This window comes from Babylonia areolata, chromosome 2 (genome assembly GCF_041734735.1).
Source record: "Babylonia areolata isolate BAREFJ2019XMU chromosome 2, ASM4173473v1, whole genome shotgun sequence".
In the NCBI taxonomy this organism is placed as follows: Eukaryota; Metazoa; Mollusca; class Gastropoda; order Neogastropoda; family Buccinidae; genus Babylonia; species Babylonia areolata.
In genome coordinates, this window is record NC_134877.1 from 4,649,784 (window position 1) to 4,674,751 (window position 24,968).

Below are 24,968 nucleotides of genomic sequence, written 5' to 3' on the forward strand. Positions count from 1 at the left end.
CTGAGAGAGACAGAGACACAGAGAGAGAGAGAGCAATGGAGTGAGAAAGAGAGAAAGACATGAGACAGACAGACACTCCTTTGAGGGATACAGAGGTCTGAGAGAGACAGAGACACAGAGAGAGAGAGAGCAATGGAGTGAGAAAGAGAGAAAGACATGACAGACAGACACTCCTTTGAGGGATACAGAGGTCTGAGAGAGACAGAGACACAGAGAGAGAGAGAGCAATGGAGTGAGAAAGAGAGAAAGACATGAGACAGACAGACACTCCTTTGAGGGATACAGAGGTCTGAGAGAGAGAGAGAGAGAGCAATGGAGTGAGAAAGAGAGAAAGACATGAAACAGACAGACACTCCTTTGAGGGATACAGAGGCCTGAGAGAGAGCAATGGAGTGAGAAAGAGAGACATGAGACACAGACAGACAGACTCCTTTCCCCCCAAGTCCACGCTCCTGGTGGGCAGCAGGAGAGAACAGGCAAGAGAGACACAGATGGATACAGGTCCCAGAGAGAGAGAGAGAGAGCAATGGAGTCAGAAAGAGAGAGAAAGACAGACAGACACCTCCCCCCCACCTCCGTGCTCCTGGTGGGCAGCAGTGCCGGTGAAGGGGGACGCCTTGAAGTTCCTGAGCTGCGGGCCGACGCTGTCGTCCTCGTTCATCCAGCTGCACAGGGCCTGGCAGGTGGCCCGGGTGCGCACAAACACCATCACCCGGGAGCTGTCCCACTGCCCCTCCATCCTCTCCTCAATCACCCCCAACAGCCTGCCCAGGTTGGGGTTCAGGGCTGTGGCCGCCCTCCTCAGCGTCTTCTGCAAACCTGCACGTGCAGCCAAAGTCAGATCAGTATTAGTTTTATTACTGATCCCACCGCTCATATCTGTTTTATACGTTGTTCATGTGTATACACAATAAGAGGGCATGGGTGCTTGCATACGAGTGCACCCGTATGCATGTGTTTTAAATAGCGGAAAGTTCATCTTTTTCATCAGATTTGTTTTGCTGCCCTGGCCTCATGATTGATAAGTCTAGAGCTCTGGGTAACATTATGAGAAGAGAGGATTTGTGTAGTAAAAAATGAACTCGTCGGAACAATTTTCACACTGGCGTAACATCAGAACAAACTGCAATCGAGCGTAACAAACTACCACAGCAAAATCGTAACAGCTGGCGCCTCTGCTCACAATGACCCAGATACAGACAGCCCCCAACCCCGACCACCCACCCTCCCCTGTGCCCCCCCCCCCCCCCCTCCCCCAGTCCCCACCTTCAAACAGATTGAGCAGAACCATTTCCATTTTGGTGGGGGGCGGGGAGTCGGCAGTGTGTCGAGGGTCCAGTTTCCTCTTCAGGTGGTGCAGCACGTCCACAGGACGCGTCAGCTCGTGCACGTCCAGGGCTTCATTGTAGGCCTGCACACAGGGATGACACGCCACTCTTTTCAACGCACTGTGTTTGAACACACACAGTGAAAGCTTGTTCGTTCAACGCAGTGTTTCTACACACACAATGACAGCTCGTTTGTTCAACACAGTGTTTCAACACACACACAGTGACAGCTCGTCTGTTCAACACACTGCGTTTCAACACACACACAGTGACAGCTCGTCTGTTCAACACACTGCGTTTCAACACACACACAGTGACAGCTCGTCTGTTCAACACACTGCCTTTCAACACACACACAGTGACAGCTCGTCTGTTCAACACACTGCGTTTCAACACACACACGATGACAGCTCGTTTGTTCAACACACTGCGTTTCAACACACACACGATGACAGCTCGTTTGTTCAACACACTGCGTTTCAACACAAACACACACTGACAGCAGCTCGTTTGTTCAACACACTGCGTTTCAACACACACACAGTGACAGCTCGTTTGTTCAAAGCACAGTGTTTTCAACATACACAGTGACAGCTTGTTTGCTCAACACACAGTGTCTCAACACAAACACACACTGACAGCTCATTTCAATCAACGAATGCAGCATTTCAACACATACATGACAGCTCATTTCAATACACACGGTGTGACAGCTGGTTTGTTTTAACACACTGCATTTCAACACACACAGTGACAGCTCATTTCAATACACACAGCGACAGAACATTTGTTCAACACACAGCATTTCACCACACACAAGAGACAGCTCATTTCAATACACACAGTGACAAGCTCATTTCAGTACACAGTGCCTGAACATACACAGTGACAGCTCAATTCGACACATACAGCGACAGCTCGTTCGTTCAAAACACAGTCTTTCAAAACACATAGCCCATTTCAACACACACAACAACAACAAAAACAGAACAACAACAGTAACAGCCACACACGGAATATAAAACAAGAACAACGAACAACAACAGCTTACAATCAAGGTCTCGGCCAGAAGTTGCACACGCTGCGAGAAGAGGCGACGTCTCTCGATCATCTCCGCTGACAGGTGACGGTCAGGCTGGTCTGGGATGTGGACTTTCCTGGCCTGCACGCCCATGACATCACAAAACTTCTTCTTCTGTGTTCGTGGGCTTCAACTCCCATGTTCACTCATATGTACGTGTATGACTGTTTTTACCCAGCCATGTAGGCAGCCATACTCCGCTTTCGGGGGTGTGCATGCTGGGTATGTTCTTGTTTCCATAACCCACCAAACGCTGACATGGATTACAGGATCTTTAACATGTGTATTTGATCTTCTGCTTGCATATACACACGAAGGGGGTTCAGGCACTGGCAGGTCTGCACATATGTTGACCTGGGAGATTGTAAAAATCTCCACCCTTTACCCACCAGGCGCCGTCACCATGATTCGAACCCGGGACCCTCAGATCGAAAGTCCAACGCTTTAACCATTCGGCTATGGCGCCCGTCACATCACGAAACACATTCCATCATCCTGTCACAAGAAGGGAGGTGGCAGAATGGTTAAGACCCTCAGCTGCCAATACAGAGAGTCTGTGAGGGCGCGGGTTCAAATCCGACTCTCGCCCTTTCTCCCACGTTTGACTGGAAAATCAAACTGAGCGTCTAATCTTTCGGATGAGGTGAACAACCAAGGTCCTGTGTGCAGCATAACACTTGGCACACTGAAAAAGAACCCATGGCAACGAGTGTGTTGTCTCCTGTCAAAATTATGTAAAAAGAAATCCACTCTGATAAGTACGAAAATATATATATAAGCAAGCAGCGGAGGCCTGACAAGCACTTTGGGTTATGCTGCTGTCAGACATTTGCCTAGCAGATGTGGTGTAGTGCATATGGATTTGTCTGAACGCAGTGATACCTCACTGAGAAACTGAAACTGAAAGTGAAACTGTCACAATTCTTCTTCTTCTTCTTCAGTCGTGGGCTGCAACTCCGATGTTCACTCGTATGTTCACGAGTGGGCTTTTACGTGTATCACCATTTTTTACCCAGCCCTGTAGGCAGCCATACTCTGTTTTCAGGGGTGTGCATGCTGGATATGTTTTTTTTTCCATTACCCACCAAACACTGTCATGGATAACAGGATCATTTAACGTGAGTACTTGATCTTCTGCTTGAGTACACACATGAAGGGGGTTTAGGCCCAAGCAGGTCTGCACATATGCTGACCTTGGAGATAGGAAATCTCTCCACCCTTTACCCATCAGGTGCTGCTACCGAGATTTGAACCCGGGACCCTCAGATTGAAAGTCCAACGCTTTAACAACTCGGCTATTGCGCCCAATTCCTGTCACAATAAAATACACAACAAAATAGAATATAAAAAAATATACTTACTTTTATTTTCTAAAAACAAGGTTGTATTCATAATTCAAAATAAACAAAAAATCACAGGAAATGTAAATAAAAGAAAGGAAAAAAAATTTAAAAACTTTACCTGACAACAGATGGTAAACTAAGAAAATGAATAAATATAGACACTCTTTTTCTTTTCTAAGTACACAAAAATAACAGGGTGGTTTTTGTTTTTGTTTTTCAAATTTATATCAAAAGCCAAAACAAAACAGAAAGAAGAGAGAAAGGCCCTTACCTGATCACAGACTTTGACAGCCCACTGCCCATATTTCTGACTGTTCCGCTCCGCTGGCCGCTTCCCCAGCAAGGCACTGACGCCGCCGTACTCAGGGTCCAGGTTTGGGACAGGTACCTGGTCATCCAACAGGTGTTCCACCCTGACCATGTTGCAACGGATGGCGCGGTTCACCTCGTCATCGGCACGAGAGGTCAGCTCCACCAGGCCTGTCAACACCGGTCACAGCTTCCATGATACTGACAACGGATGGCTTACACATGGCACACCAATGACACTGATAACGGATGGCTTACGCATGGCACACCAATGACACTGACAATGGATGGTTCACACATGGCATACCAATGACACTGATAACGGATGGCTTACACATGGCACACCAATGACACTGATAACTGATGGCTTACACATGGCACACCAATGACACTGATAACAGATGGCTTACACATGGCACACCAATGACACTGATAACAGATGGCTTACACATGGCACACCAACGACACTTATAACTGATGGCTTACACATGGCACACCAATGACACTGATAACTGATGGCTTACACATGGCACACCAATGACACTGATAACGGATGGCTTACACATGGCACACCAATGACACTGATAACTGATGGCCTACACATGGCACACCAACGACACTTATAACGGATGGCTTACACATGGCATACCAATGACACTGATAACTGATGGCTTACACATGGCACACCAATGACACTTATAACAGATGGCTTACACATGGCATACCAATGAAACTGATAACTGATGGCTTACACATGGCACACCAATGACACTGATAACAGATGGCTTACACATGGCATACCAATGACACTGATAACTGATGGCCTACACATGGCACACCAATGACACTGATAACTGATGGCTTTCACATGGCACACCAATGACACTGATAACTGATGGCTTACACATGGCACACCAATGACACTTATAACTGATGGCTTTCACATGGCACACCAATGACACTGATAACTGATGGCTTACACATGGCACACCAATGACACTGATAACTGATGGCTCAAGCATGGCATACCAATGACACTGATAACGGATGGCTTACACATGGCACACCAATGACACTGATAACTGATGGCTTACACATGGCACACCAATGACACTGATAATGGATGGCCTACACATGGCACACCAATGACACTGATAATGGATGGCCTACACATGGCACACCAATGACACTGATAATGGATGGCCTACACATGGCACACCAATGACACTGATAACTGATGGCTTACACATGGCACACCAATGACACTGATAACAGATGGCCTACACATGGCACACCAATGACACTGATAACGGATGGCTTACACATGGCACACCAATGACACTGATAACTGATGGCTTACACATGGCACACCAATGACACTGATAACTTATGGCTTACACATGGCACACCAGTGACACTGATAACGGATGGCTTACACATGGCACACCAATGACACTGATAACTGATGGCTTACACATGGCACACCAATGACACTGATAACTTATGGCTTACACATGGCACACCAATGACACTGATAACTTATGGCTTACACATGGCACACCAGTGACACTGATAACGGATGGCCTACACATGGCACACCAATGACACTGATAACGGATGGCTTACACATGGCACACCAATGACACTGATAACAGATGGCCTACACATGGCACACCAATGACACTGATAACGGATGGCTTACACATGGCACACCAATGACACTGATAACTGATGGCTTACACATGGCACACCAATGACACTGATAACTGATGGCTTACACATGGCACACCAATGACACTGATAATGGATGGCCTACACATGGCACACCAATGACACTGATAACGGATGGCCTACACATGGCACACCAGTGACACTGATAACGGATGGCTTACACATGGCACACCAATGACACTGATAACTTATGGCTTACACATGGCACACCAATGACACTGATAACTGATGGCTTACACATGGCACACCAATGACACTGATAACTGATGGCTTACACATGGCACACCAATGACACTGATAACTTATGGCTTACACATGGCACACCAGTGACACTGATAACGGATGGCTTACACATGGCACACCAATGACACTGATAACTGATGGCTTACACATGGCACACCAATGACACTGATAACTTATGGCTTACACATGGCACACCAATGACACTGATAACTTATGGCTTACACATGGCACACCAGTGACTCTGATAACGGATGGCCTACACATGGCACACCAATGACACTGATAACTGATGGCTTACACATGGCACACCAATGACACTTATAACTGATGGCTTACACATGGCATACCAATGACACTGATAACGGATGGCTTACACATGGCACACCAATGACACTGATAATGGATGGCTTACACATGGCACACTGTCCAGAAAACTGCTCTCGGTGCTTTAGCAAAAACACATGGTTTTGTATGTAACAAGTTACATCAGAATCACATATACACAAACTGTGCCAAGTGAACTCAGAATGCACACATACATAAGCACAATGCATATCAGTATATCTATATCTATACATCTATATCAGTATATCTGTGTATCAATATCTATTTACATACCTATATCTCTATATGAATATCTATGTAAGCATACATTCAAACATACATACACACCCACTCCCCTCCACACACACGCATACATATGTGCATACAAACACACACACACAGTGACAAACATACACAAACATTTACACACACATGCATGTGTCTAAACATTCATATGTATACACACACAGTCAAGCAATCTTCTTGTTTTAGCCTCTGACTAAAAAGTGGGATGATTGTTACAGACAAAATCATGGACTGACAATACTGCAGAATGTGATACGAAAACCATTTGCAGAGACCCAGGATTTGACACACGATGCTGGAAGTGGAGGAATCTGGTGAACACTTCTTCTGAGCTGCACCCCAATCACTCTTCTCAGAGTTCAGGGAAAAGAAGAAAAAAAAGGGTTGTCCATTATCCGGAGCTGGATTGTATAATTCTCCCAACAACTTACTCTCCAGGCAACTTATTCTCCCAGAAACTTACTCTCCCACAAACTTACTCCTGGCAACTTATTCCCTGGCAACTTACTCTCCTGGCAATTTACTCTCCAGGTACTCTCCCGGCAACTTATTCTCCTGGCAACGTATTCCCTGGCAACTTACTCTCCTGGCAATTTACTCTCCAGGTACTCTCCCAGCAACTTACTCTCCAGGCAACTTATTCTCCCAGTAACTTACTCTCCCACAAACTTACTCCTGGCAACTTATTCTCCTGGCAACTTACTCTCCTGGCAACTCACTCTCCTGTAAACGTATTCACTGGCAACTTACTCTCCTGGCAACTTACTCTCCTGGCAATTTACTCTCCTGGTACTCTCCCAGCAACTTATTCTCCTGGCAACTTACTCTCCTGGCAATTTACTCTCCAGGTACTCTCCCAGCAACTTCCTCTCCTGGCAATTTACTCTCCAGGTACTCTCCCAGCAACTTACTCTCCTGGCAATTTTCTCTCCAGGTACTCTTCCAGCAACTTACTCTCCTGGCAACTTACTCTCCAGGTACTCTTCCAGCAACTTACTCTCCTGGCAACTTACTCTCCAGGTACTCTCCCAGCAACTTACTCTCCTGGCAACTTACTCTCCAGGTACTCTCCCAGCAACTTACTCTCCTGGCAACTTACTCTCCAGGTACTCTCCCAGCAACTTACTCTCGCAGCAATTTACTCTCCTGGCAACTTACTCTCCAGGTACTCTCCCAGCAACTTACTCTCCTGGCAATTTACTCTCCAGGTACTCTCCCAGCAACTTACTCTCCTGGCAATATACTCTCCAGGTACTCTCCCAGCAACTTACTCTCCTGGCAATTTACTCTCCAGGTACTCTCCCAGCAACTTACTCTCGCAGCAATTTACTCTCCTGGCAATATACTCTCCAGGTACTCTCCCAGCAACTTACTCTCCTGGCAACTTACTCTCCAGGTACTCTCCCAGCAACTTACTCTCCTGGCAATTTACTCTCCAGGTACTCTCCCAGCAACTTACTCTCCTGGCAACTTACTCTCCAGGTACTCTCCCAGCAACTTACTCTCCTGGCAACTTACTCTCCAGGTACTCTCCCAGCAACTTACTCTCACAGCAATCATTCCCCCAGCAGCTTACTTTCCCGGCAACTTACTCCTCTCAGCACCTTACTCTCCTGGCAACTTACTCTTCAGGCAACTTACACTCATCTGGCCTGGGAACAGTCATGTTCAGCTCGTCCAGATTGTCCTTGACCTTGGTGATGGAGCTGACGTTGAGGTTGGCCATGATGTTGATGATGCTGCTCGTGGCGCTCTCCAAGTTGGAGGCCTTCTCCACCCCAATGGAGGCCGTCAGCCCCACGATCTGTGCATCACAAGCAACACACACAGCCATACTAAGGGGTTCTAAGTCTGCACTAAGTCACATTTCAGACCACATCTTGACTGTCTGCAATCAGATGATTTTGAACAATGCGGCAATAACCATTTTTAGAAAGTCAAAAAAGGAGCACTCTACCCTACTTGTATGTCAACTTCATTGGTTATCCATCCAGTACAGAATTCGATACAAACAAGAGAGGCAAGGCCTTCAAGACTCACTTGTGATACACTTTAAAAAAAAAATCCAAGCTTTTTATGTATTGAGTATAATTTCAAAATGTAATGTTTAAGATGAGAAAGATCAGCTTAAAGCAAATTAAGTCCCCTAGCATTAATTACAAAGTAATTTCCCTTTAATACTCTCTGCATCAAAACGTTTGCAAAATAATTAAAACTTCCATGCTTAGCAAAAGAAGTTCCTGTTTGAACAAAAAATGATAATAATGACTGCTCTTGTTGTTGGGTCAGAATATCACATCAAAGTGCCAAGTTTAGACAATACAAAAAAAATAAATGTAACAGTAAAAGCAGTTTCCATATAATTAGGCTAATTTTTTTTTTTTTTTTTTTTTTTTTTTGTGCCCATCCCAGAGGTGCAATATTGTTTTAAACAAGATGACTGGAAAGAACTGAATTTTTCCTATTTTTATGCCAAATTTGGTGTCAACTGACAAAGTATTTGCAGAGAAAATGTCAATGTTAAAGTTTACCACGGACACACAGACACACACACACACACACACACACACACACACAGACAACCGAACACCGGGTTAAAACATAGACTCACTTTGTTTACACAAGTGAGTCAAAAATTGCCACATTGGCTTATAACCACTTTGAAGGATCTCTCCCTTTTTATCTTCTGTCCTTGTTTACACCTCTTCCAATTCCCGTAGGTCTTCTGCTGAAAAGCTCCTTCGGTTCCCCCAAACCTCTTAAAGGCACATTTGGTCAAACCGCCTGTCAGTATCAAGCACCTTCTGTCTGGAATTCTCTTCCTCAGGACCTCCGTCACTTACCAACGCTGTCCACTTTCAAAACAAACTTGGACGGGCGCAATAGTCGAGTGGTTAAAGCGTTGGACTTTCAATCTGAGGGTCCCAGGTTCGAATCACGGTGATGTCGCCTGGTGGGTAAAGGGTGGAGATTTTTACGATCTCCCAGGTCAACATATGTGCAGGCCTGCTAGTACCTGAACCCCCTTCATGTGTAAATGCATGCAGAAGATCAGATACGCACGTTAAAGATCCTGTAATCCATGTCAGCGTTCGGTGGGTTATGGAAACAAGAACATACCCAGCATGCACACCCCCGAAAGCGGAGTATGGCTGCCTACATGGCGGGGTAAAAACGGTCATGCACGTAAAAGCCTACTCGTGTACATGCGAGTGAACGTGAGAGTTGCAGCCCACGAACACAGAAGAAGAAGAAGAAGAAAAAAAAAACAACTTGAAAACGCATCGATTCAAACAGGCCTTTGGGTGTGATGAAGCACAGCAAGTTGTCTGCATTCCTCTTCCTACCCACCCCACTTTACCCTCTGCTGAAATCATCAAGTAGTGTGTGTGTTTGTGTCTGTGGGTGCATGTTTGTGTGTGCACAAGCATGTGTGTGTGTGCAAGCGTGTGTGTGCGCGTGTGTGCATGTGTAGGGTATTTTTGTAGTGTGTGTGTGTGTGTGTGTGTGTGTGTGTGATTGTTCATACCTGCCATTTGTAGTTTTGTCATGGTGTATAGATACACTCAGCCCAGCACTCGGCTTATATCACAGATTGACATAAGTTTACATTTGGGCCAACAGCAAAGTGAGAGCTGTATTATCAATGGTTTCTCCAGTCAATGGGAAATCATTTACAGCTTAGTCTTTTGTGAAGGACTATGACTCTCAAACTAGGAGGCAAAATTGCACTGGCTCTTAGTGCTGCAGCCCTGTGGGCTAGTTGGCCTTTGGGAACCATCCCAACGCCGACTGTCCTAAAACCCTCTTGGCCAAGCGAGTGGGGATGTAACTTGGGCAAGACACTCTCCACTATAATCAAATTCTAGCCCAAATAGTCGGAACAGCAGTTGCCTCCTCTGCTGTTCTGATGGTCATTGTCGGACACGACTGACTATCATATATATATATATATATATATAGAGAGAGAGAGAGAGAGAGAGAGATAGATAGATAGATAGATAGACAGATATACAAGTGTTGTTTTTTCATGTGCAGAGGTATGTTATCATGCACTATTGTATATGTGTTGTTTCATGTAAGGCACTTAGAGCCCATTACTTGGGGAGTCTGCGTCATATAAGTACTATCTACTATTATTATTATCATTAATACACACACACACACACACATTCACAGATACACAGACACACACTCACACAGACACTGACACTCAACACAGACAGACACATGCACAGGTGTGTGCGCACACACACACACACACACACAATTTTATACACACACACATGCACTGATGCAGGCAAACACACACACACACACAAAACACCCAAACACACACATGCAAACACCCACACACCCACACACACTCCCACACACACACACCCACACACACACACACACACACACACACACACACACACACGCACACACACCTGCGGCAGATCCCTCTCCCCGTCCTTCTTGAACTGTAGGTAGTGTTTCATGACGGCATTGTAGGGCTCGTCCTTGCGCGTGTGGTGACACTCGTCAAAGATGATGAGGGAGAACACCGACAGCGACAGGATCTTCTTCTGGGCCAGGTGGTTCTCCAGGATTTTGGGCGTCATCACCAGAATGTCAAAGTCATCCAGCATCAGATGCAGAACCTCGCGGTCGGCCGTCTCTCCATGGACGATGCCACACTGCAGGGCAAAAAGAAAGAGGGAGACGGTGGTAAGTTGGATCATAATAACAACAACAATAACAATAATAATAATAATCCCCTGCCTCCCCTCCTCTGCACACCTCCCCTGCCTCTTCCTTGTTCTCAGTCTAAGAGTTAAGCATGCGTGTGACTGTACTGGTGCGAAAGCGCTTTGATTTGTCTCGGCACAACATTTAGCGCTACATAAATACTAATTATTATCATCATTATTATTATTATTACTTGAAAAGTTTGGTGGGTTTGTTAGGGGTTTTTTTTGGGGGGGAGGGGTGCGGGGGGGGGGGGGGGATTCGGCAACAGAGAGAAATATTTTGAAGTTGAGTGCAATGTTGTTTTCAGCATCACAAACAAAACAAAACTACACATTTCTTTTGCAACTGCAAATACTTTTTTCTTCCTTTCTTTCTTCTACTGTACATTTTTAAAGTATATTTCCATCAAATACAGGAGGGCTGGTAAAGTTTTTTCCCTGTTCACATTTCTCTCTCTCTCTCTCTCTCTCTCTCTCTCTCTCTTTCCCATACATATTGCAAATTTTCACTATTTTTATACAAAGCTTTCAAATTCAGAGAAATGGCTACTTCGTGAAAACGCTGTTTGTACTCATTTGTTTGTTTTTTCTTTTATTGTTCTACACATTGAACTGTAATACTGGTATATTTTTGTTTGACTGTGTTTATCGATGCTCACAGTGTCGTGATGTATTGCTTGTAAAATAATGTTCACATTCCCCTTCATAAGGGGCCTAGGCCTATACATGAATAAACCATCTTGAATCTTGAATCTTGAAATCTCTTTCCCACACTCAACCTGTTCTTACCTTGAAGTTGGGCAAATACTTCTCAAAAATCTTGAACTGCTGAGAAACCAGAGGAACAGTCCTTGCCATGAAGACCACCTTACGAGCCTTCATGTCTGAAACAAAAGCCACAGCGCACACTACTTTCACAGATCTGACACCAAAAATATCGGGACAACCCGACTGTCATGAACAACAGACTTTTGAACATTTGTTTCGAAAGTGAGACTGAAAGAATAAAAGGTAAAAACAGATGAATGGAATGAAGAATTTTCAATCCAGAGAGTCTTCTTCAAGAAGTGAAATAAAAGATACTTTTCATGTCAATTATGAATAAGAAACATCTGATTTCTGGCTGCAATGACATGAAAAAATCAAAATACCAAATTCGTATGAAATTTATCCACTTTTCTGAACACAACTGCATATAATTAAATCACTCCAGAACATAACAACGTGAGTGTTTGAGAAAATGTGTCCAATAAATAACAACACAACACTCCGGATGAGAAAATGTGTCCAATAAATAACAACACAACACTCTGGATGGGAAAATGTGTCAAATAAATAACAACACAACACTCTGGATGAGAAAATGTGTCAAATAAATAACAACACAGCACTCTGGATGAGAAAATGTGTCAAATAAATAACAACACAACACTCTGGATGAGAAAATGTGTCAAATAAATAACAACACAACACTCTGGATGAGAAACTGTGTCAAATAAATAACAACACAACACTCTGGATGAGAAAATGTGTCCAATAAATAACAACACAACACTCTGGATGTGTTGGGAGCATGCAGAGGACATTCCCACCAGCTGCAGACTCTGACAAAGAGGAACAGGCATCAGGCTGGTTCTCAAGATGTTAATGATGCTATCCACACACTGACGCCACACAGGGACCAATTATCCCACGTCACTCACACTCGCCGAGACCAACAGTCACTGCTGATACACATATTTTGCCACTTTTGTACTTAGCCAATAACTCAAGTATTGTAACTAGTGGTGGTGGTGTGTCCATCGAGATCGATGATGACCATCGTTGTCATCGAGATGGGGGATGGGGGATGGGGGGAGGGTGGTGGTGGGGTGGGGGGAAGGATGCTCATGAATCTATCTGTGAGTGCGCAGATGGCTGAATAGTCCAATCTGCGCACGAAATGTCCGCTGACAGTTGGGGCAGACAAAGACAGGCATATCATTGTCAGGGAGCTTGTTTGCCCGTGACTTTCTGGCCTGCCTCTTCTGAACAGCTGCAGCAGTCCTGTTGGCCTCGCACAACCTGGCGCCTTTGTGCACAGCAGCGCGCCATTTGTCACGGTCCACTGCAGATTCCTCCCAGGAGTCAGGGTTGATATCAAACGCTTTCAGAGAGACTTTCAGAGTATCTCTGAAGCGCTTCTTCTGACCTCCGTGTGATCTCTTCCCTTGTTGCAGCTCGCCATAGAAGAGCCTTTTGGGCAGCCGATGGTCTGGCATGCGCGCCACGTGTCCAGCCCAGCGAAGCTGGGACTGCATCAGGATGTAACTAGTAATTATGAGAAGAGAACACCTTTCACTAACTGTCTGTAACATGTTTGAATTACTTCACTGACTGTTCATGATAAGTCTGAATTATAATTTCAAGCGATTCATTTGGAGAGACAACAGTGCCAGCCCTTCTCCTGGCTTGACATTTTTCTGGCATGGGAAATACCGGCAGCATGCAGAGGGATAACACATTGGCCAGGTATCATCACCCAGCATTCAAATCAAGGTCCACAGTTCATGGCATTACCCCAGGACCAACATCATACACTGGAAACTGAAGGAATTTTCAGTTTTCATGCCAGCCCTGATTGACAGTTTAAGTTCCTCAGGGAGGCATCACCGCATATAGACAAATCCATATGCGCTACACCACATCTGCTAGGCAGATGGCTGACGAGCAGCATAATCCAATGCACTAGTCAGGCCATGGGTGCATGCATATATATTGGTGTACATATCAGAGTGGACTTTTTCTACAGGATTTTGCCAGACAACACCTGTGTTGCCAAGGGTTGGTATTCAGTTTGTCCAACACTCGACTTATATCACAGACTGACATAAGTTTTACATTTGGGCCAACAGCAAAGTGAGAGCTGTATTATCAATGGTTTCTCCAGCCAATGGGAAATCATTTACAGCTTAGTCTTTTGTGAAGGACTATGACTCTCAAACTAGGAGGCAAAATTGCACTGGCTCTTAGTGCTGCAGCCTTGTGGGCTAGTTGGCCTTTGGGAACCATCCCAACGCCGACTGTCCTAAAACCCTCTTGGCCGAGAGAGTGGGGATGTAACTTGGGCAAGACACTCTCCACTATAATCAAACTCTAGCCCAAATAGTCGGAACAGCAGTTGCCTCCTCTGCTGTTCTGATGGTCATAGTCAGACACGACTGACTATATATATCATTCAGTGTGTCAAGTGCATGTTGCACACAGGACCTTGGTTTATCAACTCATCTGAACGACCAGATGTGCGCTTTGATTTTCCGGTCAAACTTGGGAGAAAGGGCGAGGCCTGGAATCAAATCCGGACCCTGCAGGTACAGCATCAAGGAACGGCACAGGTGGCCGGCAGGTCTGCTGGGAAGGGAAAAAACCTGCCTTACCAGTACAGAACGTAGCCATGACAGTTTCAAGATGTGTGCTGCTATTGCAGATTGTTTCAAGTTTTGCTACACAGTCCAACAGGACAATTGTTATAGTTGTTTGGTTTCAGCCTTTCTAATAATTTTGCTTATGTTCCTTTTATTTTCCCTCCAAACGCTTGCTCTCTCTCTCTCTCTCTCTCTCTCTCTTTCACACCCATGCACACACACACACACCCATGTGCACGTTCACATACATATTCTCCTTTACCTTCTGTCTCGCTCCCTTCCCCCCTTCCCCCCTCCCTTGACACAAGAAGATACTCAGCAGTGTGACGTCAATCCCATGCTGACAGTAACTACACTGCATGTCACTCGTTCTAACACTGCACTGTTCTTCCCAGGTTTACAAGACGTGATGGATGTTTTAACCTTGACCTTAAAAAAAGTAAAGTTTTTTGGGGGTTTTTTTAAACATTCTTACTACCTCTGGAGTCCAGGTGCTTTTTCACAATGTAGAGAGCAACGCGGGTTTTTCCAGAGCCAGTGGGGGCACAGATGATGGTGTTTTCCCCCATCAGGGCAGGTGTGGCCAGTTCGTACTGGTACTTGCGCATGGAGAATGACTGGGCCTGTGCAGCTTTCTCTGTGTCTGGTCGTACAAATGATAATATCATAATAATGTGAAGGCTTATCAAGTTATGTTGCGCAGTTCCCTGCTTTCAAAAGCAGGCTCACCACGTTTTACAGTGAAAAACAGATATCTAACATTGTAAAGACATGATAATAAAAATGAAATGACTCACCTCCCACATATCATTCACAACACAAAAAATAGTCACACACACACACACACACACACACACACACACACACACACACCACTTAAAATCTACCTAAATGCTAAAAACGACACAGAGAATCAACAGACAAACAAAATTGCCCCACGATTAAAAAGAACTGGTGGAGCCATGCCCATCACTGACATATTTCAACTAAAATGAACGTGAACAACCATCTCTCATTACCTTAATATATGTTTGATATTGGATTTCTTTTTTACAGCTACCTTCATCATGCATAAAATAAAACACAGACCACCAATCATAAGGTCATACACACTGCAACCAAAACAGTTTGATGATGTTATCAAAGTTATGAAGTAAACCTGTCGTAATACTGCATGCAGTCTGAAGATGTTCCAAGTTAAGGTGAAAATTTAAAAAAACCAGATAAATGAATGAATATACAGATAAACGAATGAAGAAAGAAAGAAAGAAAAAAAGGAACAAACAAACAAATCAATCAATAAATCAAGCAATCAATCAATCAGAATCAAACAAATAAAAGAACAAATAAATGAATAAAGACGATGAACATACCTCCATCTTCCTTCTCTTCTTCACCATCAGAAAAATCAGCAGATTCTTCTTCAGAATGCTCCCCCTCGGAATCTGTGGAAATTCCCCCTGACATCTTCCATCAAGACTATCTGTCTGTGTTTGGGGGCACTATGCAGAGCTTTTTCAAACACACAAAATACACACCCCTACCCCCACACACCTGCAGTGTTGCAGACAAAGACACCGACACACTAACACTCACACACGAAAATGCACATGTATGCTTAACAAAGGCACACATTTTTCACATTTTTGAGCACCAAGTTACTGCCTTGTGGAACATGTGCGCGCGCGCACACACACACACACACACAATCAGGTTTTTAAAAAATGATAAAAATAATAATGATAATAAAGTATACCACAAACCACTGAAGGCACAGAAAATCTGTCCATCATGAAAATAAAATATCAGACAAAAAGTTTGCTCTGAATCTTTACAGATTTCCAGCAATCTCATGAATGTAATTAAAACTGCACTCACAAGATGGCCAAGGCACTGAACACACACACACACACACACACACACACACACACACACACACACACACACACAACAACAACAACAACAGTCCTCCTAAACAACACCTGAAGAATGCTGCCCAGACACCACAGGCTTTCTATACCGAGCCTGACTATCGCACTGTGTTTGCCAGAATGGACAGGAAACACCTTGAATCATCAGAGATAATTATACCGTAATCACAAGCAACAAGAAATAAACTTTTTTGCCTTTTGCTTTTGTCTTTGCCAAGCAGCAACATTCTTCACATGGCAAATTTCATGACAGACAACAACCTACCAACCGCATCATCCACTGTATTCATGATGAAGCAGCAGAGATGGCCTGAAGTCCTTCTTCTTCGTTCATGGGCTGCAACTCCCACATTCACTCGTACGTAAACAGGTGGGTTTGTACGTGCATGACCATTTTAACCCAGCCATGTAGGCAGCTATACTCCGCTTTCGGGGGGGGTGCATGCTGGGTATGTTCTTGTTTCTAAAACCAACCGAATGCTGACATGGATTACAGGATCTTAAACGCGCGCGTTTGATCTTCTGCTTGTGTATACACACAGCGGGGGTTCAGGCACAAGCAGGTCTGCACGTATGTTGACCTGGGAGATCAGAAAAATCTCCACCCTTTACCCACCAGGCGCCGTTACCAAGATGCAAAACCGGGACTCTCAGATTCAAAAGTCCAATGCTTTAACCACTCAGCTACTGTGCCCGTCAGCCTGAAGTCCAACAGCAGACGTATGCTCACCTTCACGGCTGCGACCGCGCTGCCTCTTGGGCAAGGTTTCCTCAGAGCCAGGTGCCCTCTCCAATGCGGCGGCTTCCTTGCCCCTCTCATCATCTGGTTGGACACAAGGTGGAAGAATGATCAACTGATGAGGTGGGAGAGGTGTGTGAATGTCATGAGTGAATGTTGCACTGCTTGTAAAACAGTAGTTTTTTTTTTTTTTTTAACGAGTTTGTTTCTCATCTTTTCTTTTCTTTCTTTTTTAAAAATTATATTTCTGTTTTATTCATACCAGATGTAGTGTTAAGATTCGCTTACAACCACAGGGTAAGCACTATATATATGGTCAATATTATTATCATCATCATCATCATATTACTATTATTATCATCAATTGCACTGGCTCTATGTGCTGCGGCCTTGGAGACTAGTTGGCCTTTGGGGACCATCCCCAACGCCAACTGTCCTACAACCTTCTTGGCCAAGAGAGTGGGGATGTAACTGGGCAAGACACTCTTCGCTATAATCAAACTGAAGCCCAATTAGTCAGACAGCAATTGCCTCCTCTGCTGTTCTGGTGTTCGATCGCCCAATCGAGCTACATACTTATATGTGACCTGGTTGGAGACATAATTTGACGAAAAACAAGAACGCCAGAGCATCAACAGATACAAAAAAAACTTAGCCGTATGAAGAGCACAGGAACAGGAGTCATGATGGCTGCCGGAAAAAGAGGGCGCTAGCCAGGGGGACAAAGGGGAGGTTACCTACTTCCAGGAGGTTAACGGCTGTAGTACTTTTGTTTTCTCCGCATAGGCGGATAGTAGTTTGTACAGGACAGGAATGTTAGACCCCTGCCGGAGTCTGCACCAGTTGGGTCATGGTTAAGTATGTGTAATTAAAAGGAGGAGTTTGTATTATACTCCATGTTTGGTGTTAAATATACTTACCATGTCAAACTGATGCAAACTGATGACCTTTTTGGACATGTTTAGTCCAATATCTTTGCATACAATGTCACAGAAAGCCATAAACTTCAAGTTTATTTCATACGTTTTTGTACTACCGTGTCTGGCCTTAAGGTGTCCGTCTGGGCATGCACGTTAACATCTGCATAAATGATGTCACAAGAAAGGAAAAGAAGGCGGGGACATCCACGCAGAGACAAAACACAACAGAAAGTACTGTAGCACTTACATGGGGACTCATTCAGAGGGTCGCACTTGGGCATTAGTTCAGGCTTAGCCATGTTCAGGGCACGGAAAAACTTCAGCGGCCACTCCGGTGAGGCCTGTGGCAGCAGCCTGAAGAGGTGCACAGCTTTTTTCTGATGGGTCATTGCGTGCAGGTCGTCTATGTCCGCTTCATCGATGATGTCTTCTTGATGCAGCCTCTGCATGAGGTCTTCAACTTCCACATCAGTGAGGTTTCGGATGATCTGCCCCTCAAGCAAGCGGATGATGTCTGAGAAATATTTGTTGACCATTGCAGGGTTGTTTTCTTCAGCTGGCGTACTGGTACCGGTGCCAGTCAGTGGATTGAGGAAGCGTTCATAGCCTGTGGAATGTATTAAAGATAAGGTAAAGCGTACGGTCACCAAGTTTATAAATAACTTGTGATAGCACACCATCCTCTACACCCCTTCATCCCCCACCCCTACCCCCACCACTCCCACACACACCTCCAATTCCATTCTGCCACCTTTCTCCCATTTCAGTATTATTCAGGGATGGTTGTATAATATATATAATGTCTCACACCGAATAAAGTACAAGATCAGCACTCTATGCTACAAATGTATTCACAAATCAGCCCCTTCCTATCTCTGTGGCTGCCTTCACCTCTACACTCCATCTCGCTCACTACGATCAGCTTCGGATCCACTCCACTTACGCATACCCAGATTCAAACTCTCGACTGTTGGCTGCCGTTCTTTCTCTATCTCTGGACCTTGCAATTGGAATGAACTTCCTCTCTCGCTTCGTCAAGTCTCCACACTTAGCTCTTTCAAGTCTGGCCTTAAAACCCACCTCTTCCCAAAATAGCCTCCCTTCCCTGCCTCTTCCTTGCCTTTAGTTTCTCCAGTTTTAGATTCATGCATGCGTGAGAATGACTGGTGCGAAGCGCTTAGATTTGTCTCTGCACAAGATTCAGCGCTATATAAGTACCATTATTATTATTATTATTATTGTATAATATCATAATCGAAGTTTAGCACATATATACACATGCACACATGTGCACACACACATAATATATACACACACACCCACCTACATCCATATACACGCATGTGCATGTGCACACACACATTCTCAAAATGAGGAATTTCATTCTTGAAAACTGCATGTCAGTCAGCTCTTCTGTGTTGGATCATGGACTGAATCACTTCTGTGAATGCAACTTACAGGTCAAAGGCTGGCTATATGAAAAGTTATGGACAACATATGATTTTTTGACTCACTTGTGTGAACAAAGTGAGTCTAAGTTTTAACCCGGTGTTCGGTTGTCTCTGTGTGTGTGTGTGTGTGTGTGTGTGTGTGTCCGTGTGTCTGTGTGTCCGTGGTAAACTTTAACATTGACATTTTCTCTGCAAATACTTGTTGACACCAAATTTGGCATAAAAATAGGAAAAATTCAGTTCTTTCCAGTCATCTTGTTTAAAACAATATTGCACCTCTGGGATGGGCACCAAAAAAATTAAAAAAGAAGCCTAATTATATGCAAACTGCATTTACTGTTATATTTATATTTTTTGTATTCTCTAAACTTGGCACTTTGACCTCCTATTCTGACACAACAACAAGAGGAGTCATTATTATCATTTTTTGTTCAAACAGGAACTTCTTTTGCTAAGCATGGAATTTGTATTTATTTTGCAAACGTTTTGGTGCAGATAGTAAAGAAGGGAAATTACTCTGTAATTAATGCTAGGGGACTTAATTTATCACAAGTGAGTCTTGAAGGCCTTGCCTCTCTTGTTTTTCTTTTTTTGTGCAAGCAATGGACAGGATATGTCACCAAATAAAGAGGGAAACTAGTTCTAGACTTTCCTATTGGTTTTTCAGAGGCATGTGATAGTGTTCACAGACAGAAAGTGTAGTACCTCCTGTTATGCAGAGGAGTTCATGGTAAAACGTTTTAAGCATGAGATATGAAGTGGAGTGATGGCCTAGAGGTAACGCGTCCGCCTAGGAAGCGAGAGAATCTGAGGGCGCTGGTTCGAATCACGGCTCAGCCGCCGATATTTTCTCCCCCTCCACTACCTTGAGTGGTGGTCTGGACGCTAGTCATTAGGATGAGACAATAAACCGAGGTCCCGTGTGCATCATGCATTTAGCGCACGTAAAAGAACCCACAGCAACAAAAGGGTTGTTCCTGGCAAAATTGTGTAAAAAAATCCACTTCGACAGGAAAAACAAATAAAACTGCGCGCAGGAAAAAATGCAAAAAAATGGGTGGCGCTGTAGTGTAGCGACGCGCTCTCCCTGGGGAGAGCAGCCCGAATTTCACACAGAGAAATCTGTTGTGATAAAAAGGAATACAAATACAAATACTTTACATATATACCTCTGTTCAGGTTGGAAAAATATCAACAGATTATCTTGGTTATATATGTGGAGTCCGACATATGTTTTGAACCTCTTCTTATTTTCTTGTGGAATCATGAGGAACTCATGTATTTTACATATCTCTTGTATTTTTCTTCTCATGTACGCTGACATCACTCTTTTTGTAGATCTGCTTCTGTGGTAGTCAACCAGAAGCAGATCCGCTGCCTTGAATAGAACTATCTATTTATTTATGAGCACAGCGTGCTCCCATCCAGACATTCCAGTGCCCCACTGTGCTTACAAATGTGGCACTTGCATCTGACTTGTCAGCCACACACAACTTTACAAGGGCAAGTCCTATACTGCTGTCACTGCTGACCATGTGTGTGTTTGTGTGTGTGTGTGTGTGTGTGTGTGTGTGTGTGTGTGTGTGTGTGTGTGCATGCACGAGTGCATGCGGGTACATGCTTGCATGCATCTGTGTGTGTGTGTGTGGTGTGTGTGGGAGGGGGGGGGGGGTTGATGTGTGTGTATTTGTGTGTATGAGTACATGCGTGTATGCATGCATATGTGAGATTTTAAAGATGTTACTAATCATCTTGTTCACCACTGCCTGTGAAAACTTGGCATTTCTAAACGTTTACCATGAGACTTACACCCATTCTGTCCCTCTTCCAAAGCATGGATGAAGTAGCTCACTCCGTCTTCCTTCTTTGCTATCACTGCTTCTATCAGCATCTGTACTGCTTCCTGGCGTGAATGTTTTTCTGTTTCCACAATCACTCTCTGCTGTCCCACTGGAAAATATAATAACATTCGTGTTAAAACTAACTATATAAAGAAAACAAAAAGAAAAAAATCCTGTATTTACAAAACCAGTCAAACACATTTTCTTACTGACCTGTCTGTCATTTGATTAAATATAACTTTTATCATAATGCCCTTTTTTCCCCTGGTAAAACACATTATCACTGGATGAACCTGGATATGCAAGTGGGCGGGGGTCTCAGAACAAGTGGTGTGGCAGTGATGCCACTGGAACAATGCAGATGATGGGGCAGCAAAAAAACAAACAAACAAACAGAAAACATATCATCTAATCGTGTGAAAACAGACATGGTTGCAATTGTATTGCATCACACAGTATTATATCATATTGTATTGTATTGTATTGTATTGTACTGCTATTTTGTCACCACAGATTTCTCTGTGTGAAAATTGGGCTGATATCCCCACACAGAGAACATGTTGCTACACTGAGAATGCCATCCTTTTTTTTTTTTTCCTTCTTCTTCTTCTTCTTTTTTTGCCTGTAAGTTTATTTGTTTTCCTATCAAACTGGGTTTTTCAAAAGAAATTTGCCAGGGACAACTCTTTTGTTGCCGTGGGTTCTTTTACCTATGCTAAATCATCATCATCATGGCCTGGCTTCGCTGACGAAGATCTAGGAAGGGCGTTGTCCACGTCTGATGCAGGCACGCTCATGGCTGACAAGGCCAATGCGGGAAAAGCAGAGTCGGCCGCAGCGGTTGCAAGGGAAAGTCTGGTCTGGGTTCGCAGCTGCAGCGTCGTGGTTCTTCCTCCTTCTGCGTTTGTCCTCAAGGCTGGCCCTGCGGTTGTTTTCAAAGGAGGAGACAGCTTGGTGGATGGTGCGTCGCCAGGTCTCTCGATCAGCGGCTACTGCGGACCACTGGCGATGGTCAATGTGGCAGGCACCGAGAGCTTTCTTCAAGGAGTCTTTGTATCTCTTCTTGGGTGCTCCTCTGTCACGGTGGCCAGTGGACAGTTCGCCATACAGCGCGATCTTGGGCAGGCGGTGGTCCTCCATCCTGGACACGTGCCCTGCCCAACGTAGCTGGGTCTTTAGCAGCACTGCCTCGATGCTGATAGTCTTTGCCTGCTCCAGGACCTCGACATTTGTGATGCAGTCACTCCAGTGGATGCTGAGGATGGTGCGAAGGCAGCGCTGGTGGAAGCGATCAAGCAGTCGTATGTGGTGCCGGTAGGTGACCCAGGTTTCGGAGCCATACAACAGGGTGGGCAGTACAACAGCTCTGTACACGCTGATCTTTGTGTCTTTCTTCAGGTGTTTGTTGTTCCACACTCTCTTGTACAGCCTGCCGAATGCACTGTTTGCCTTTGCAAGTCTGTTGTCGATCTCCTTGTCGATCTTGGCGTCAGACGAGATGGTGCAGCCTAGGTAGCTGAACTGGTGGACCGACTTCAGCTCTGTCTCACCGATGTTGATGTGAGGAGCGTGGAATTCTTCCCGTGGGGCAGGCTGGTGGAGAACTTCCGTCTTTTTCAGACTGACTTCTAGGCCGAAGAGCTGCGCAGCCTCTGCGAAGTAGGACGTTATACGATGCAGGGCCGCTTCTGTATGGGCGACGAGGGCAGCATCGTCGGCAAACAGAAGCTCTCTGATGAGTTGCTCCAGTGTCTTGGTGTGGGCCTGTAGCCACCTCAGGTTGAATAGGCTGCCATCAGTGCGGTATCTGATGAAGATACCGTCGTCGTCGCCAAGATCTTCAGTGGCCTGTTGGAGCATCATGCTGAAGAAGATCGTGAAGAGGGTCGGCGCGAGGACACAACCTTGTTTCACTCCATTTCCAATTGGGAAGGGCTCCGAAAGGTCGTTGCTGTGTCTGACCTGTCCACGCTGTTCCTCATGTAGTTGGATGACCATGCTGAGGAATTTTGGGGGGCATCCTAGACGTTTCATGATCTCCCACAGACCTTTTCTGCTACATGCATGCTGTGCATAGGACCTCAGTTTATCATCTCATCTGAATGACTAACGTCCAGACCACTGCTCAAGGTCTACTGGAGGGGAGAAAATACTGGCGAGTGTGGGATTTGAACCGGTGCACTCATTTTCTTCCTAGGCAGATGCGCTACATCTAGACCAGCACTCCAAGTGTTTGGAAGATCAGACAATGGAGAACACCAGACCGGTCTACATATTCGCAAGCAATCAAGGTTTTGAAGACTACGCATCTCAGTATCTTCAGTTCTTCTGAGAAGATTTTAGCTGATGATGTCAATGTTCTTCTTCTTCTTTCCTTCTGGGCTTCTTCTTCTTCTTCTTCTTCCTCGTTCGCATCCCATTAGATGCGCAGCCCAGTGTCCTCGATAAAGGCTGCCATCCGTCACAGCTCTTCCAGGGTGCCATACAGCTCGGCTTCCACTGCTGTCAGTGTTGGCCAGTACTTCCTCCTGGATGCTGCATGTGTCCTACAGTCTTGAAGGATGTGGTCGGTTGTCATTGGTCAATCACAACAAGGGCACACTCCACTCTGTCCAATGCCAAATTTTGTGTGCATGTGGTGGAGCAGGCAGTTGTGTCCAGTCCTGAGGCGGAAGATCTTGACCTGTTCCCGTCGTTCCAGCAAATGGTATCTGTCTTCTGGGTTATATCTGGGGTGCTGGAGGCGCCACTCTATTCCTTGCTGTGCCTTGATGATTGTCTTGATATTCATCGTATGACACCAGTTTGTTGGCCTGCTCCTGTGCACCATCTTTTGCCAGGCTTCTTCTGATCTGTGCTCCCAGGCAGCAACTCCCATCTTCACCTGTACGTACAAGTCAGCTTTTACATGCATGATCATTTTTACCCTGCCATGTAGGCATCACAGTGGCCATTAGGGTGGGGTGAGTGCCGACTGCTTCTTGCTTCCATAATCCATTGAACCCGGACATAGATTACGGGATCTTGATATTCTGCATGCCTATATACACAAACATGAAATGGGCTCAGGCACCAGCACGTCTGCTCATCTGCTGGCCTGGGAGATGACGAAAATCTCAACCTTTAACCCATCAGGTGCTGTGACCAGGATTCGAACCCAGGACCCTCAGATTGAAAGTTCAACAGTTTAACCACTCTGCCATTGCGCCTGTCAGATGCCAATGTGAAACAGGTGAAAGAACCTAATTTCTAGTGCAGTCCATCACAACAAGTCACACCAG

At 44.9% G+C, this 24,968-nt stretch overlaps 1 protein-coding gene across 1 annotated transcript in view; it reads right to left on the reverse strand.

Annotated features, from left to right (window-relative positions):
• Nucleotides 1-24,968, reverse strand: part of LOC143296634 (ATP-dependent RNA helicase DHX58-like) — a 44,947-nt gene that overhangs the window by 16,107 nt on the left and 3,872 nt on the right. The window contains exons 3-14 of the mRNA XM_076608667.1: nt 21,656-21,796; nt 18,643-19,002; nt 17,467-17,559; nt 16,179-16,250; nt 15,284-15,448; nt 12,191-12,285; nt 11,099-11,347; nt 8,307-8,469; nt 4,024-4,232; nt 2,380-2,490; nt 1,267-1,411; nt 574-819 (exon numbers count right to left, since the gene is read on the reverse strand). Of these exons, the coding sequence (XP_076464782.1) occupies nt 574-819; nt 1,267-1,411; nt 2,380-2,490; nt 4,024-4,232; nt 8,307-8,469; nt 11,099-11,347; nt 12,191-12,285; nt 15,284-15,448; nt 16,179-16,250; nt 17,467-17,559; nt 18,643-19,002; nt 21,656-21,796 (2,049 nt within the window). The remainder of the gene's footprint in view (nt 1-573; nt 820-1,266; nt 1,412-2,379; nt 2,491-4,023; nt 4,233-8,306; nt 8,470-11,098; nt 11,348-12,190; nt 12,286-15,283; nt 15,449-16,178; nt 16,251-17,466; nt 17,560-18,642; nt 19,003-21,655; nt 21,797-24,968) is intronic.